This window comes from Onychostruthus taczanowskii, unplaced genomic scaffold, assembly GCF_017590055.1.
Source record: "Onychostruthus taczanowskii isolate IOZ18803 unplaced genomic scaffold, ASM1759005v1 scaffold74, whole genome shotgun sequence".
Lineage (NCBI taxonomy): Eukaryota > Metazoa > Chordata > Aves > Passeriformes > Passeridae > Onychostruthus > Onychostruthus taczanowskii.
This window is the reverse complement of record NW_024505229.1, coordinates 2,893,920-2,910,715: the sequence shown is the minus strand read 5'-3', so window position 1 is coordinate 2,910,715 and position 16,796 is coordinate 2,893,920. Positions and strand designations below refer to the sequence as shown.

Below are 16,796 nucleotides of genomic sequence, written 5' to 3'. Positions count from 1 at the left end.
GGAGAGTTTGCAGGAGGAAGCCCTCATACAATGTTTGAAATGTTATTTGACAGAACTCAGAGCTGCATCTTCCTTGGTTAGGAAGGACATGGGAGGATCCCACAGGGCAATGGGAATGTCCAAGAAGGAATCCAAAGGGAAACACTCTGACTCTCCCATCTCATTGAAACTTGCCTGAACCATTTTTTCTGGCCAGTGTGCCTCATCTAGAGTACTTAAAATTAGTGTTCTGCCACTGCTGGTTCCACAGCATATCTTTTGGGGGGGACACCACCCCTGCCATGAAAAATTCTGTACACCTGAAGTTCATGGGTTGGCAGCTTTGAGAAAGCTCCTTACCTGCAGGCAGGTCCCCATCAGAAGGCAAGAAGAGGGGGAGAAGCAGAGCAGTGTAACCATGGTCTTTGTGACATCTGTGTTTCTCTTTTATCTGGTCTTTTAGAGCCAGATGTGAGCAGAACCCAGGTACAGAGAGCTCCTGGTACAGAGGGAAGCTGGAGCCCTGTGTTCAGGCTGCCACAAAGCCAGAGGTGAAAGGCAGGGGGTGCATGTGCAATGCAAGAGGGCCCCAGGCTTTCCTGGGGTCGAGACACTCTGGGGCAGAGAGCTCATGCTCTGACTGTGCCTCCAGCTCTGATCACTCTGGACAGGGCACTCCTACTTCAACCTGCATCAGCACCTAATAAAAATGAGGAATGGCTTTCCTTCTGCCCTCTGACTGACAGCATTTATTGAAGTTTCTTCCTGCCTGGCCTCCCTCTCCTCGAGCACGTGGGTAAAGCTGATGTTCTGCTGTCAGGGACTCCCAGACTCCTGCAGATTTCCAGCTGGTTCCTCATCTCAGTGCATGCACCCTGCAGAGCCTGCAGGAGCTGCCTGCACTGCCCAGCACTCTCAGCCAGCAATCAGAGGGACCTCAGGACAGGTCTGGACACTCCTCCTATCTGTGAGCCAGGCTTGGACTGCAGCAGTGCCACAAAGGGACCCTGCAGCTCAATTCCAAAGCCTGGGTGATGTGTCCTGTCTCATCCTCTCTAAATGCCAGAAGCCCAGACAGCTGCCACATTTGGAGAAAACTGGAGTTCATTGACACAGTTTTTTGCTACATTTCAAATCTACCTTTGTGCTGTGCAGGCAGTGAATGCCAACCTCTCTCTGTCCCACAGTGACTAGAACATCCCTTTCTGTCCCATTTGTCTGGTCACCTTGTCTCTTGAACTGATTGTCAAGTTTTTCTGACAGAACTTGTCTGAAAACAATTGTTCTCAGTCTCCACTTAGTTTTGCTGCTTTTGTTGCAATCCTGAGAAAAGAGTTGGTCATTGAGAAGTCTGCCTTGCCTCTCCTGGGTCAGTTTGTCCCTGAGGGATGCACACTTTCCCTTCAAATCCTGCCTGAATCCCCGAAAGACAAACATGGACACCAAATGTAAACACCTGAAAGAGCAAGAAAATAACCAACACTCAATCCCTTTCTGTCTGGTACTGGTTCCACCCCAATCCTGTGGGCTCCCATTTTCACCCCTTCCCAGCTGTGCTGCTTGCTTAGGATGCATAGCCAATATGCAGAGAGTTAATATTTCACCAAGTGCCATACAGGTCTGATAACTCATGGCCTGTCATGATGTGCCATAAAGCCACTTCCCCTTCTGAATGGAAAAAAGGAGTCTCTGAGCAGCACAAACACACTGGGGCTCAGATGGCCTGACTGGTAATTCTTGAAAACTGTGCTGTGGGTGACCTATAGGTGTTCCAGGCTGGCAATTTTTTTGGCAATGGATACACAGGAGTCTCATAAACTTGTGGAAAATGACTCAGATATTTGAAAAGGGGGGGAAAAATCACTCTAATGCAGACCTGCATGGAGTCTCTTGGTCTGAGGTGAGTAGCCACATTTGGAGAAGCCATGGCAGTAGAAACCAAGCAGAGCATCTCAGCCCTGTGTTCCCTTCAGACACAGTGCTGTCCACGCTGTGCCACTCCTGATGGGTGGAGAGCACCTCTGAGCATGAGCTAGAAGAACTGCAGGACTCTGCAAGCACTGGCTGCTCCCCCAGGGGAGCAGCACAGGGTGAGCTCCAGGATGCTGTCCAGGTCATGCTTGCCCCAGTGTGAGGCACAGCAGTGGCACCACCTTGTCACACTCTGTGTGTGCTCAGAATGCCCCATCCACCCCCAGCAGGGCTGAGCCTTGCAGCCACACTGGGCTGTGTCACCAGACCTGGTTCTTGGGACCTTACCCAGCCCAAGAATCTCTGCAGGGCAGCTTCAGTGGGAGGAGGAGAAAGTTGCTCTCTACAGCTGCCTGAAAGGAGTGAGGTGGGGGTCAGGCTCTTTTCCATGTCTCAGGTGATAGGACAAGAGGAAATGGCCCTAAGCTCCTCCAGGGGAGATCCAGATTAGACATTAGAAATTATTTTTTCTTTGAGTGGTTAGACATTGGGATGAATTGCCCAGGGAGGTGTGGAGTCATTGTCTCTGGAGGTGTTCAAGAGGTGTCTGGATGTGGCACTCAGGGATGTGGTGTGGCGGTCAATGTGGTGGTGCTGGGTCAGTGGCTGGATTAGGTGATCTTGAGGGTCTCCTCCAACCTTGATGATTCTGTGATTATATGAAAGTGCAAATCATCGTCTTTGTCTGCACATGCCCTCCACACTTTAAAGAAGTCAGGCTTGAGGCAGAAGAGGAGTTTGGTGTGGTCCTAATGCGAGGCAGAGCTGGCTTGTGCCTGTTCCCCTGGAGAATAACCATCCTCTGGAATACCCATCCTGGAGAACAGCTCCCTCCTGTCCTCTCCATGCTGAGGGCAGGTTTCACTGCAGCCTGGGGTGAGCTGTGCTCAGGATCCCTCTGAGAAACATTTTTTGCCCTTCCTTTAACCATCCCAGACAGGGAAGAGTTCTCCATTGCATGGAGCACTTTGGAAACTTTTGCTTCCAGAAGAGACTGCCCCCCAGCTGGTTGAAGAGTTGGGCCAGCCTCAGGGGCACACATGCAGAAGTGACAGCTGGGATGTGACTGATGTCCCACACCTTCACCCTGAACCCTTGTAAGCACAGACAGAACGGGATGGGTGAGGTGGGTTCACTGATTGACACCTACACAAGTTACTCACGTTTTGCTGCTTGCTGTTTGTTACAGAAATCTTCTCCTGGAACTCTTAATCTTACTGGCATAGGGTGCCCAGAGAAGCTGTGGCTGCCCTGTCCCTGGGAGTGTTCAAGGCCAGGCTGGCAAAGGGCCTGGAGCAATGTGGCCTCATGGAAAGTGCCCGTGGCAGGGGGCTGGAATGAGGTAACCTTTAAGGTCCCAATAGGCTGGAATGAGGTAACCTTTAAGGTCCCAACAGATCTGCTACAGGGGATTGTGCTGTTCCCAGTACACATCTCTAGTTTTTTATATGCTCTGCCAGCTCTCAAATGGGTCTTCCAAAAAGGGTGTTAATCTGTCACCTGTGTAAATCTGACAGGATAAGAGGAAATGGCCCCACGCTGTGCCAGAGGAGGTTCAGGTTGGACATCAGGAAGAATTTCTTCACTGAGAGGGTTGTTAGGCACTGGAAGGGACTTCCCAGAGAGGTGGTGGAGTCCCCATCCTTGGAGGTGTCCATGGAGTGTCTGGATGTGGCACTCAGTGCTCTGGTCTGGTGACAAACTGGGGATGGGGAACAGCTTGGACTTGGTGATCTTGGAGGTCTTTTCCAACAGTGATGATTCTGTGATGCTGTGCTCTGATTCTAAAGAAGCCCTGGGCACTCTGTGACCATGAGAATGTGTATGGAGGCTCACTTCGCTGGAGGGGGACTTTAGACCCCATCCCATGAAAAATTTATTTTCCCAGCAGGAGATTTCCTTTGAACTTACTTGCTCCCACTGTGCCTGGTGGCTGGTGAATATGCTGTGGGCCTGGCAGGGGCAGTTGGGAGCAGTGGATGGAGCAGTTCTGCAGGCCAGAAGGTGTTGGTGCCTTTCCCATCCTGAACTCAGGTCTTGTCAGGCCCAACAGTTTGGGGTTTTTTTTTAAGATAGAGGGAGGAGTGGGAGATCACAGTCTCAGTCCTTCCTGTGCCCAGTCTGGGTCTGGGACAGGATTCAGAAACAATGAGGGGCAGGGAAAGGATCCTGAGCCTCAGGAAGAGCTGGGGAAGGCACAGAAGATGTGGCTCTGTTACAGGGGAATGAGATCAGGTATGTTAAAAATGGATGGTGAGAAGAGGAGGAGCGAGGGAGCCCAGAGGGACCAGGCACGGGTGCTTGTGCACTGCAGGAGTGAGGGGCTGAGGGAAGCTCTGAGGGGGCAGTAGCAGCCCAGACAGGTTGATGCACAGGAACAGGGCTGCTCAGGAGAGGCAGGAGGTCCCTGCTTGGTCACCTTGGACACTGAGTGGGAAGTGACCAACTTGGACAGCAGGTTCTGGGGGCAAGGAGGACACAGCTGTGGCTGCAGCTCTTGAAAGCAGTCCTGCTGTGACAGGCATGAGGCATGTCCGAGCCAGACCTGCCCAGATGCTCACCCTCTGATTCTATTCCAAGCCTAGTCTCCCTCTGGTTGTCTAAAGCAGCTGAATTCTTCCAAAAATTTGCTTTTACTCTGAAGTTTCTGCAGGAAGAGCACTGGATCCCAACTGGCCCTAGCTCCCACTGACCCAACTTTGAGGACACCTGGGAAAACCACCCTGGGTGAGGTGGCCTCAAAATTCACTAGGAGCAGGTACCTCAGTGCTAATTCACACAAGGGATTCTCCCACCCTGCCCCTTAAACGTCCCCCAAAGTGCTGCAAGTGTCTTCTTGGGGTGGTTTGCATTTCTCACGTGCCCTGTGGTATTTTGGCAGGGGCTGTGGGCTGAGGAGATGGAGCATGTGGCCTTCCCAGCACTAGCCCAGGTTGCCCCCCAGCAGTGGTGAATGCCCCAGGACTGGTGGCCAGAGCTGCAGTGCTGGCTGTGCCAGCAGCTGAACCTTCAGAAGCCAAGGCTGGCTCTCTGCAGCCGTGGGCTCTGGTGGCACTGGCTGTCACACACTTTCAATCCTGACCCTGACAGAGACAGAAAAGAAGCCAAGAACCAGCAACCTTCCATGCTATGCTTCCCATGAAAGAGAAGTCACTTGGAAAACAACCTGATCTCAAAATCCCTGGAGTGGGGGTCTTGACTCTGGCACTGCTGCCAGAGTGATGTCAACAAAATTTAATAATAACCACAACCATGTGCCAGTGATGTTTCAACAACAAATGTTTCAAATCTCTTCTGGCAGAAAGAACATTCATATCCTGCACAGCCAACACCCCCATTGCAAATTAATATTTAAATTAATATTTACAGAAACTCCTACTGGGTACTGGGAGGGCCACACATGAAGAACTGTGCCCAGTATTGGGGTGCCCAGTATAAGGAGGATGAAGGGGAATGAGACAGCTCCAGTGGTGGGCTAGTGGCTGAGCCAGGGTCCCAGGGCATTTGCCCCATGAGCAGAGGTGGAAGGAGCAGGGTTGGTTTCACTTAGCAGAGAAGGGGCTGAGAGGAGAACTGCCAGGGACCTGCAACCAAAGATGATGGAGCCAAGCCCTTCAGGGTGGTTCCAGGTGATCAAACAAAGAGTAATGGCCACAAATTGCCTTCCAGGAGTTTTAGGTTGGACTTGAGAAAAAGTTTCTTCCCCAGGAAGAACAGCCCCAGGCTACCAGGGAGAGGGGAATCTCTGTCCTTGGAGAGACAAAGCTGCAGCTGCCCCCCTGAGTATTTGGGATAGTCCTGCTCCAAGCAGGAGACTGCCAGAAACGGCTCCCAGCTAACATTTCTGTGATAAAAGGGCTGTGTAAGTCTAGGACTGAAGTTAAGGATTAAGGGATAAGGTCAGATTTTCAGTGGTTCAGCCCAACTCAGAAGGCTCTTACAAGCTTCAGCTGTGCTCCTTGCACCGAACACACCTTCCCTAAATCCACTGGCACTCCGAGGTTCTGGTATCAACTCTGCCCACACGCAGGAAAACAGCAGAATTCCAAAGTCGTGTGATTTTTAGGGAACACAGGAACACAGACCTGCTGTGGGTACAGCTCCTTTACAGGAAAAACACAATCACAGCCTCAGCTTCTTCCCAGGGCTGAATTGTTAAAGTCTTTAAAGCAGTTCTACCCTGCCACGATTATTCTCCATTTGGGTAAAACAGCCCAACTTGCACTTTGACAGCCCAGAGTGTCCTCTGTGCTCACTGGCAGGTCCTTTCCCCGCTGTGGTCCATAGTGCAGTGGACAGAGACTCTTTGGGTGGATATTTTCCAAGGTTCCTTGAAATATGCATTGGCTCTGGTGGCCTTTTCATCACAATGCACACATGGGGAGCTGTAATTTCAACATCCTCTACCAAGACAGTGTTTCTTCCTTGAAAACTGCCCTCCCCTCCCTTCCACTCTAAGTGACAGTAATCTTTGAATAAATTGGAAAAGAAAAGGAAGAAGGAACAGAACATCCTTGACAAAGGAACTAATGACTCAAATGCTGGGAAGCCTGGGGTCCCCAAGGGACTGTGCAGCTCGCAGCATTGATTTTTAATGACTTACAGAGATTGGAGATTTGGAAGATCTCTCAGTGCCTCTGCAGGGATGCGGCTCAGCTGATTGTTCTGCAACATCCTATAATTAGAAAAAAGAAAACTTTGTTAAAAACCCAACAACAGCAGCCTGACACGAAATGGAGGATGTTGCTGCTTGTTTCCGAAGTTGTTCTGGGCTCTTGCTGGAAAGCTGGAAAGCACCACATTGGCCAGCCAGGGCTCTTAAGCAAGCTTAAGGTGGCTGGCAGGTGAGCTGCAGCCCAGTGTGGCCCAGGAGGTGCAGCAGAAGGGCCAAGGGGTGAGTTTGGTGCTGCACAGAGGGGCCTCTGCTCTGCAGATGTGCATCTGTTACCCCAGACTGACTCCAGTGCTCTGAGCAAGGCTGTCCCACATTTATCCTGGAGTCAGGCGTCCTTTGCTGTGTGTGTCAGTGTTCCCTCCAGAGAGGATGGAAACCAGCCCTGGGCAGCTTTCCTACCCCACTGTGGCACAGCAGGAACAGAGGGTAAGAGCTGCTCACAGATGTTTGCTCAGGGACCTCACAGCCTTGGCACAGCTGGCAGCAGGAACTGGAACTGCTGTGGAAAAAGCAAATCAGAGACTGCAGAGAGAGCAGGTGCCTGGGGCTGTTGGGCTGAACAGGCAGGACCCAGGAGGAGCCCTCAGAGATGGGAGTGGGTGTAGGACATGGAGGAGGGCTCTGGACATGGGGACACCAACACAGGTGATGGGAAAGGAGGAGACAAAGGGGACAGTGCAGCCAGGGCTGGGTGTCTGAACAGCTCTAGGGATGGGGGCAGAGTGAGAACCACACTCCAAGAGCTATTTCAGACACAATTCTCTCTCACTGACCCACTGGAGCACCACACATCTGAGTTTACTGCTGTCATCATCTCAGCATCTTTGCAAATGCTGTTCTTGGCTCTGGACATCCCTCTGTGCTGAACTTTGTTCCTTCCAGAAATGGGACATCACTGACACATGCTCCCCTGGGTAACAGACACATCTCAGCAAGGTAGCTGGGCCAGGGGAAGAAGTGCCTGAAAAGGGAAGGTTTTACATTCTGAGGCTTCTCTTTGCAAAACCTTCTTAGAGTAATTGGAGATGGCATGAAAAAGGAAATGCTGCTTGGGGTTCTATTATAATTTACTGCTGTGTCAAAGGAGCAGGGCATAGCCTTAGAGGTGAGGGGCAGCCCAAAGAGCAGAGAGGCAGGCAAGAAACCTCCCCATTGCAGTGACTGCAGCCTTACTGCCAAGGATTCAGAGTTCTGACATGGAAGGAAAGTTGGAAAGAGACATCCTTTAAAAAAGGAAAGCTTTAGGGCACAAAACTCTTTGACTTCTGGAAGAAAATGGGGACTTAGCAGTAAATTATTTGTATGAACACAGAAGAAAGAGCAAGGAAATGAGGAACTGTCAGTAGTAGCTTGTGAAAAATGAATTGTGCCAAAATTTTTTTCTATTTAAAAAAAGGGTAAAAAAGCATAAGAATGGAGAAGAAAGAATAGACATCAGCTACCATGACTTAAGCATTTCTTTAGTAAAATGTTAAATTTTGACATTCAGTGCAGTGTTTGGTACAAAAGGGCAGCAGATAGGCCACACTTAATAAATGGTTCCCTTCCAAATGAAGAACATGATTAAGGATGGACAGCATCTCACCTGGCATTTCTGCCAACAACTTGCACATATGAGGAGAGAGGTTGGTGTGGAAGAGCAGCTGGAAAATGCAGAATTCTAGAGGGAAACTGAGGGAAAGGCTCCATAGATGAACAGGGATAAAAGCTGGGCATTGGCTTACAGCTCTGCTGGGGTAGTGGGAATCACAGGAGAGCCAGTGCAGGACAAAAGTGCTCTTGGGAAAGAACAGAGACCCTGGGGGTGACTGCTGGGGGTGTGAGGAGCAGGACACCAGCTGTGATGCTTCTGCTCCTCTTGATGCTGGGCAAGCTCTGGTCATGCCATGCTGTCCCACCTGGGCCCTGCCCTGCAGGACACGAGGCAGCAGCAGAGCAGCCAGATGACAACAGGCAGAAGGAGAAGGAAATGCCCAATTCTCACCTCTGGGGAACCTAGAATAGAAACTGCAGGGCTGCTAGAAGAGTGGGATTGATGGGGCTCCCCCACCCATGTCCTCCTCCTGCAGCTCCTGTGCACAGCTGGTCCCTGGGCAGCACAGGGGGCTCCGGGGGTCCTGCTGCTCACAAGGGCCACTCCAAGCCTCTGGCACTATGGCACTCACAGCTGCCTGCCCCCTCAGCTCCTCTGATGTGCCCCTTCACAGCCCCCTGCCCCTCTCACCTCCCTCTTCCCCTGCCTGGGGATCTTCTGCCCTCCTGCTGGCTCTGCTCACGGGGCAGCGAGCACCAGGAGCTGCCTCGCTGCTGCTCCCAGAGCCCGTCCCACAGGGCACATGCTGCCAGGCTGCTGGCACCCCTCTGGCATGGCTGTCACCACACAGCACGTGGGGCTGCTGGCTGTGAGCCCTGGAAGTCCAGGGTCATGGGCTGTGCTTCTCCTTCCGTGCTGTGCAAGGGTGGTGAAAGCCCAGTGATGGATCCCGTGGGTGTTCTCTGCAGCCCACTGGGATGGAAACCTCACCCAGGTGGGCACCTGAGCCACAGGGACCAGCACAACCTCTGGGGCTCCTGCTCCTGCAGATGGATTTGTTTCTGCAGCCAAGGTGTGCTGGGGAGGTAAAACCCTGGGTCCTGCAGCCTAGTGAAGTGGAGTAATAATTCATGTCTGTTAAAAATCATGAAGATGCAGAGCTGGACACAGAGAGATAGAGAGTGGGGCTTCAGAAAATGCTTTCAGGGTTTTGGTGGGACAAACATTGAATCTCAGTGGCTCTCTGAAATCTGAGCCTGGTGTTTAGTGTTGATCATTGGAAGTATCTGAAGTCAGCACTAAAGCAAAGCCCATTGTCACACTTCTGCTGGATCCTGCTGCCTGCCATTTATTACAAGTCCCTTCTCCAACCAGTAAAACAGACTGAGAGACTTTCCAGACCACCATCAGCATGGACTTGTTCCAAAATGAAGCCATTTTGGTGCAGACAAACAATATTTAAGGAAGATGCTTCAGAGACCTCAAAAACCACTGGAGTGGTGGACAATGCTGTTTTTCACAGCAGCAGAACAACTAGAGAAGTTTTCAGATGCTGGGACTGGGACAAGAACCAGTGCTTCTTCACATTGCACATAATGAATCCAATAACTCATCATCAGAGCATGACACAGAGAAACCAAAACCCAATTCCAAACAGAGTTTGATAATATTCTAGGGAGAGGGCCACCCTGGTATTAAACAAGAAATTCTTCATTCAGCCTCAAGCTCAGGAAAGCTCCAACTTTTCTTACAGGGAGCTCAGGTTTTAGCAGGAGAAAACATGCTGTGTTTATCCCTGGATGTCCCAGGATGGCTTCTCTTACAGTCTGGTATTAAGGACAGTCCCCATCAGGCCCTGCTCACTGCACTCAATCCTTACATGTCACATTAAACCACCCTTGCATATTACCTTTTTTTCATAAACAACAAAAAACACGATTTTGGGAAGGGTAATTGTACCAAAATAATAATTGTACCAAAACCTGGTGGAAGATTCCAGGTGGATGATCCTACACACCTGCAGGGTCACACCTCCTCTCTGTGTCACCTCCTTCCTGGGGCTGCTCCCTACCAGGGTGCCTGGGCAGTGCTACAAGAGGAGGATGGCAAAAGGGTTCAGAGGACAGCAGGGTGTCTGAAAAACTGGGACAGGGCTACTGGGTCCCTCTCTAAGTTGTGGCATTTTGCCCTTTGGGGTGCTGCTCTTGCATAAGAAGAGGGAAGACAGTGCTGCAGCTCCCTGAGGAGAACACCTGCAGCATCCAAGAACAGCCAACACATTCTGCTTCAAGAGGTCACTGCACATTAATGTCAACAGCACTGAAAAGAGGGAACAACTCTGCAAACCTGACTCATGGTCCTAAAAGCCTGGGGCAGACACTGTCCCCCCTAGATTCCTGCTCCCCCCAGGGAGTATCCTGCTTTCCAGGGTGTGAGCAGGGATGGTGATGCAGCATCTGTGTGGACCCCAGGCCCCAGGCAGGGTGACTGCCTGAGGCACAGACAGTCTGTGAAGCTGGACCTCAGTCCACAAAATCACAGCAACCCTGAGATCCCAGATCATACTGGCCTCAGCCTTTGTCTATCAGCATCTGTCTATTCCTGCCTCTCCCTCAGCTCCTGCCTTCCAACAAAATCCCTGAATTTCATTTGCTTTCCTACAGCAAGGTGCTGCTTCACAGCAGCCTAGAGACAACCTTAGTCAGAGCTCAAATTCTTGTGCCCACAGAGCAATCCTGGTCTAGTTGATGTGATTTCTCAGTTGCTGAGTCTAATTTTCTTAGAACTTATTCAGGATGGTGAGGTGCATGGCACAGAGTGCCCAGAGAAGCTGTGGTTGCCCCTGGATCCCTGGAAGTGTCCAAGGCCAGGTTTGGGGCTTGGAGCAACCTGGGCCAGTGGAAGGTGTCCCTGCCAGTGGCAGGGGGTGGAATGGTGTGGTCCTTAAGCTTGCTTCACATCCAATTTTGTCATTCTATGACCTTGCTGGTTGATGAGCCAGTTCTGGACACTGATGAACATGACAAGCAAAGACTGCTCAGACCAGCAATGACTCAAACCCAGGTGTGGATAGAGCATTGTCACCTTGCTTGGCACTGTTCAGGTGGTACTGGGGCTTGCAGACATGGACACTCCACATGCTGCCCACAGCAGTCTGGCTGGAACCAGAATAAATCCCAGCTCCTCAGAGGTCAGGTTTCATTTTCAGAAGTAGGAGGATTGTTTGTTGGCAGGGACCACACCTGAACGACCAGAAAAATGTTGGGATCGGGTCCCATCACACCAGGATCCTTGCACAAGAGAGCCTCAGCAGACACACAGCCCTCAGAGGTACAGGCCTGTGCATGATAAAATGTCCCCATCCTGGGAGGCTGAAGTGACTCAGCCAGCACAGTCAAAGGGCTGTTATTGCTGGAGGCAACTGTGCCTGGAGCCCATGCATGGGGATTAAAGGCATTCCAACCTCTGCACGTTCCTTCTCCCTCCCAATGGGAGCGTCTCTTGGATGGGCCACACCATTCCCTTTGTCTCAAAGCCATTTCTCTACTGCACAGGCTCAGGGCTGGCCAAGATGTAGGGTCTGTCTAGGGATTTCTGAAGTGTGCCAAGCCACCTCCAAACCCTCCATCCTGGGGCAACTTGACTTTTCTGGTGATGTTTGATGTGTGCTCACACTCCAGGCGAGTCAGCACCTGTCCTGGGCCACAGGAGGTCCTGTGGTCACTGCTCAGGAGGAAAAGAGGAGGGGATGGTGAGGTGGCCACTGGGTAGGGCCCATCCAGGGGATGTGGCATGTGCTGAACAAGGCTGCTCCTGTCCAGCCTACCTGTTCATGGAGAGGAATCATGGGCAGGGCTGAGGCAGTGTGTGCTGGGAGGGGGTTCAGGCAGTGCTGAGTGCTGAGTCCACCCCAAGCTGTGCTGGGCAGTGCAGTGCTCACACTCTGCACAGTTCTGGGCAGTGCTGGGCACTGCAGGGCAGTGCAGGGCTGTGCAAGAAGGTTGGGCAGTGCTCACACTCTGGGCAGGGCAGGGCAGTGCAGGGCTCTGCTGGGCAGTGCTTTGCTGGGCAGTGCAGGGCTCACACCCTGGGCAGTGCTTTGCTGGGCAGTGCAGGGCTCTGCTGGGCAGTGCTCACACCCCAGGCTGTGCAGGCAGGCTGGGCAGCACGGGGTCTGCACACTCCCACAGGCTGGTTGGGGCTTGCTGAGGAGTGGAGCAGCAGGGTGGGCCTGCTGCGGGTGCAGGGTCTGCAGCCAAGGGGATGCACCCAGGCATTTTGCCCTCCATGTTTTGGGGTGAGGTTGTGGTTGCACTTGGAGTCTTTCCCTGTGGAGTTTGGTGTGGGATTCCTTCTTGGCTAGTAAGCCCTGGGGCTGCTGCAGCATGTTCAGCCAGGAGTCAGAGCGGGGGCACTCCTGGCTGTGCAGGGCAGCGTTTGGGGAGGGATACCTGAGCAAGGGTGGGATGTCTGGGAAGCTGTGGCAGCCCAAGTCAGCCTAATGGCCAGGTGGGATGGGAGCTTCCTGGCTGGTGGAGCTCCAGCCAGGACACTTGAGAAGTGAGAAGCATCCCGGTAGCTCATGAGGAGGTCTGGAAGGATGAAAGAGCTTGCAGTTTTCCAGATACTCTCATTAAGCAGCATATTCTGCCACCCTGGAAAGCTCCAACGCTGGGAGAGCATGGACCAAGGAGTTGATTTTGAAAGGGAAGGAGCTTGCAGAGGGGTCAAAACAGCCTGTGGAGTGGCTTCCAATGATCCTGGCAATGAAGCTTGCACTGAGGATCATCAGCTCTGTGGAGAGGAGGTGGGTGCACCATGCTGCAGAGCAGCCCCCAGGAGAGGTGCACTCCTAAATTCTCTGCACAGGGATGGACCTGCCAGTGGAGAAAACCTCTGAGCACCAGCTACTGCTGCTGATCATCCACCCTGTCAGTCTGCCCTTGTCTGAGGGGGGCTGAGGGGGCCACATCTCCCCTTGCCCTTGGCTGGCTCCAGGCTCCATGCATGGAGATCTCAGCACATCCCAGCAGATCTGGGGCACAATGTTTTGTTGTAGTGGGGCAGCTTGGCTCTTCCCCTGCTCCCTTCCAAGTCTCCACACACCTGCTTCCCTGGGTGTACCCCTGCATGGTTTCTGCACAGGCCTATCTTCATGGCCACTTTCCAGGTGGTTTTTGTGCAGTGAAGCAGCCAGAGGAGGCAGAGCCAAGAATCTGCTCCAGGTTCCAGAACCTCTGGGATTCACTCTGAGGGCAGGGAGAGACCATCTGCACAGGCGGGTTGGTGGAGGAATTCCCAGGGTGTTTCCCATCCTTTTTTAAACACAAACTGATTCTCTGGAAAGACTGGGAAAGCACCAGGCCTCTTGACAGCACAAGAAGCATCTGAGAGTTTACTTGTGCACATGATTGCAATTAGCCTAGGGCTCTAGCACACTAAAATTAAACTAAGAAAATTGTTTCCATCCCCAGATATCAGCCTGCCTCCTCAGGGGACCCCCCTGTCACCAGAGGGAAGATCTTTGACCCTGCTGTGAGTCAGCTCCTGAATGCCCTAGGTTTCAGCTGGTTGTGGTTGGGGCAGCCATTCCCAACCACAGCTACTCCTGTCACTTTGTCAAACCTCAGCCAGCCTGGGACACAGCACCCATATCTATAAATACAATATCCCTGTTGCCATCTACTCCAAAACCTGCTATTCCTTGTCTTCACATATGGAGAATATGTATTTCCTGACTCATTGCAGCAGCAGCCTGTCCTTGAAGGTCTGTGTCCATCCTCATTCCCCTCTCTTTCAGGTTAAGTGAGCTCAGATGACTCATTGCTCATGACCAGACTCCCAATCCTTCTCACTGGGATGCAGGACAAACCCCAGGGTTTTACCTCCCCAGCACACCTTGGCTGCAGAAACAAATCCATCTGCAGGAGCAGGAGCCCCAGAGGTTGTGCTGGTCCCTGTGGCTCAGGTGCCCACCTGGGTGAGGTTTCCATCCCAGTGGGCTGCAGAGAACACCCACGGGATCCATCACTGGGCTTTCACCACCCTTGCACAGCACGGAAGGAGAAGCACAGCCCATGACCCTGGACTTCCAGGGCTCACAGCCAGCAGCCCCACGTGCTGTGTGGTGACAGCCATGCCAGAGGGGTGCCAGCAGCCTGGCAGCATGTGCCCTGTGGGACGGGCTCTGGGAGCAGCAGTGAGGCAGCTCCTGGTGCTCGCTGCCCCGTGAGCAGAGCCAGCAGGAGGGCAGAAGATCCCCAGGCAGGGGAAGAGGGAGGTGAGAGGGGCAGGGGGCTGTGAAGGGGCACATCAGAGGAGCTGAGGGGGCAGGCAGCTGTGAGTGCCATAGTGCCAGAGGCTTGGAGTGGCCCTTGTGAGCAGCAGGACCCCCGGAGCCCCCTGTGCTGCCCAGGGACCAGCTGTGCACAGGAGCTGCAGGAGGAGGACATGGGTGGGGGAGCCCCATCAATCCCACTCTTCTAGCAGCCCTGCAGTTTCTATTCTAGGTTCCCCAGAGGCAAGGATTGGGCATTTCCTTCTCCTTCTGCCTGTTGTCATCTGGCTGCTCTGCTGCTGCCTCGTGTCCTGCAGGGCAGGGCCCAGGTGGGACAGCATGGCATGGCCAGAGCTTGCCCAGCATCAAGAGGAGCAGAAGCATCACAGCTGGTGTCTCGGTGCAGGTGGGTCCCAGTCCAGCAGCCCTTCACTGGCCAACACCCCCAGGGAAGTTCAGTGTAAAGCCTGCAGGGTGATTTGCCCATTTGCCCTCTCTGAGTTCTCTTCTGTCTTGATTTTCAGCAGAATGCTGAATGGTTATGTATAAACTCAATGCTTTGCCTCTGCCTAGAGTGAGGAGACAGGACTTTCCTCCATGCTCCTCTCCTTTAACACCTGACATCCCTGCATCTCTCTGATGTTTCCTGTCTCATGGGGTCTTCAGAGTCCCATCTCCAGATACCTTCTGGAGAGGGGAATATCTCTGTGGTTTTGGTGGAGATTAAATTCCCTATCTGTGTGGTTTTGGTGGAGATTAAAGTGCAAAGCAAAGCACGTGACTGCAGGAATGGTTACACTGGCCCTAAGAGAGCACAGGTTTGGTCTGGTTGGAGAGCAGTGAGCACCTCACGTCCCATGACATGCTGTCCTCTCCCAGTGTGGTTGCACATGGACATAACTGGGGCCAGTCTGGTGCTCCCCAGTTCCCTGGCACACTTCTGTGTACTGCACAAGCACCAGTTTACACCAATGTACAGCTCTAAGGGTTGCACCCTTATCTCTGTAGTACCACAGTGTCCATAACAACAGCATCCTACAAAGCACTGCACTTCCCCAGCAGCCCCAAACTCCTCCCAGTCTTTTAGGTTGAAATTTATATTTACAGTCTCAGAGGTTCAGGGTGCAGGGAGATCTTGGTGGAGCCAGCTCAGCAGTACATTCTGACCCTCAGCAGGCTTGGATGGGGTACAGAGAAGTGCAGCAAAGGGAAGAGGGAACTGAGCTGTGGCTTGGGAAGAAGATGAGGGTTTTTGGTCACAGGTGGAGGTCAGTGACTGATTTTCCTGGAGGATGCAGGGACCTGCCACTGCATTCCCCCAAAGACCTCACTGGAGTGGAGCCCACAGAAACACTGCAGAAAGCAATCAGAGCATCTCCTGGTGAGAGCACATTGCAGCACAACATTCCACTGCAGACAGGCCAGGGAACCACCAGAGTCTTTGGAAAGTGAAATGCTCCCAGTGACATGGGGTCTGGTAGTGCCCCTGCTTTTAGGAAGCAGGAACTTTGTTAAATAAGAGGTTCATGGGTGGACCAGTCACTGTGAGCATCCACCCTCCTCCCCTTGTGGCTGGGCATCCACCCTCTTCCCCTTGTGGCTGGGCTACTACATCCTCAGGAAAGGTTTGGGGTCAGGTAAGTGCCAGAGGATCACAACAGGATCATTAAGATTGGACAAAGCCTCTGAGATCACTGAGTCTCATCATTAACCTAGCACTGCCAGCTCCACCATTAAACCAAGCCCCTAAGCAGGCACATCGTTCAGGCAGGGCTGCAGCCAGAGGGACATGACAGCCCAGATGCCACCCTGTGCCACTGGCACAGCCTGGCTGAGAGCAAGGCAGCTCATCCTGCAGCATGAGGACACCAACCCAGGCTCTCACAGGACAGCCTGGAGCAAGCTTCCCCATGCAACCATTTCCAGATGGAAATGCCCTGATCCCTCACTCCTCTCCTGGCTCTGGGGTCACTGCTGAGTGTGTCCCTGCTGGTGCTGCCTGTGGCTGCGTCAGAGAGCCCTGTCCTGGGGCAGGAGGGCAGAGCTCACCCTCCCCTTCCCACGGGGCTCTGAAGGAGGCATTGCTCCAGTCACGCTGCATTCACCCTTACCCGGGCCTGACACAAATAGAATTGATCAAAAGCACCTTGAAAAGCTCCCCGTCCCCAGAGCAGAAGGCTCCTCTTGTTGAAATTGGGTGGGAGAGCTGCGGTTTTTCCTCAGTTCCTTTGATTTGTTGCCTAATGCAGGGGATGGATAAATCTCTAAGCCCTGAGATTTAGGGCAGGATTCATACTTTACATCTTCAGAAGACGTAGTAAACAGCCTTATACTCTCTAATCCTGGGAGCAGGTTTGTAC

General features: G+C 52.6%; 1 protein-coding gene across 1 annotated transcript in view; it reads right to left on the bottom strand.

The window, feature by feature from the left end:
- LGR6 (leucine rich repeat containing G protein-coupled receptor 6) overlaps nt 1-16,796 on the bottom strand; it is a 147,441-nt gene that overhangs the window by 64,043 nt on the left and 66,602 nt on the right. Inside the window, exon 4 of the mRNA XM_041422531.1 lies at nt 6,554-6,625. Coding sequence (XP_041278465.1) covers nt 6,554-6,625 — 72 coding nt within the window. The remainder of the gene's footprint in view (nt 1-6,553; nt 6,626-16,796) is intronic.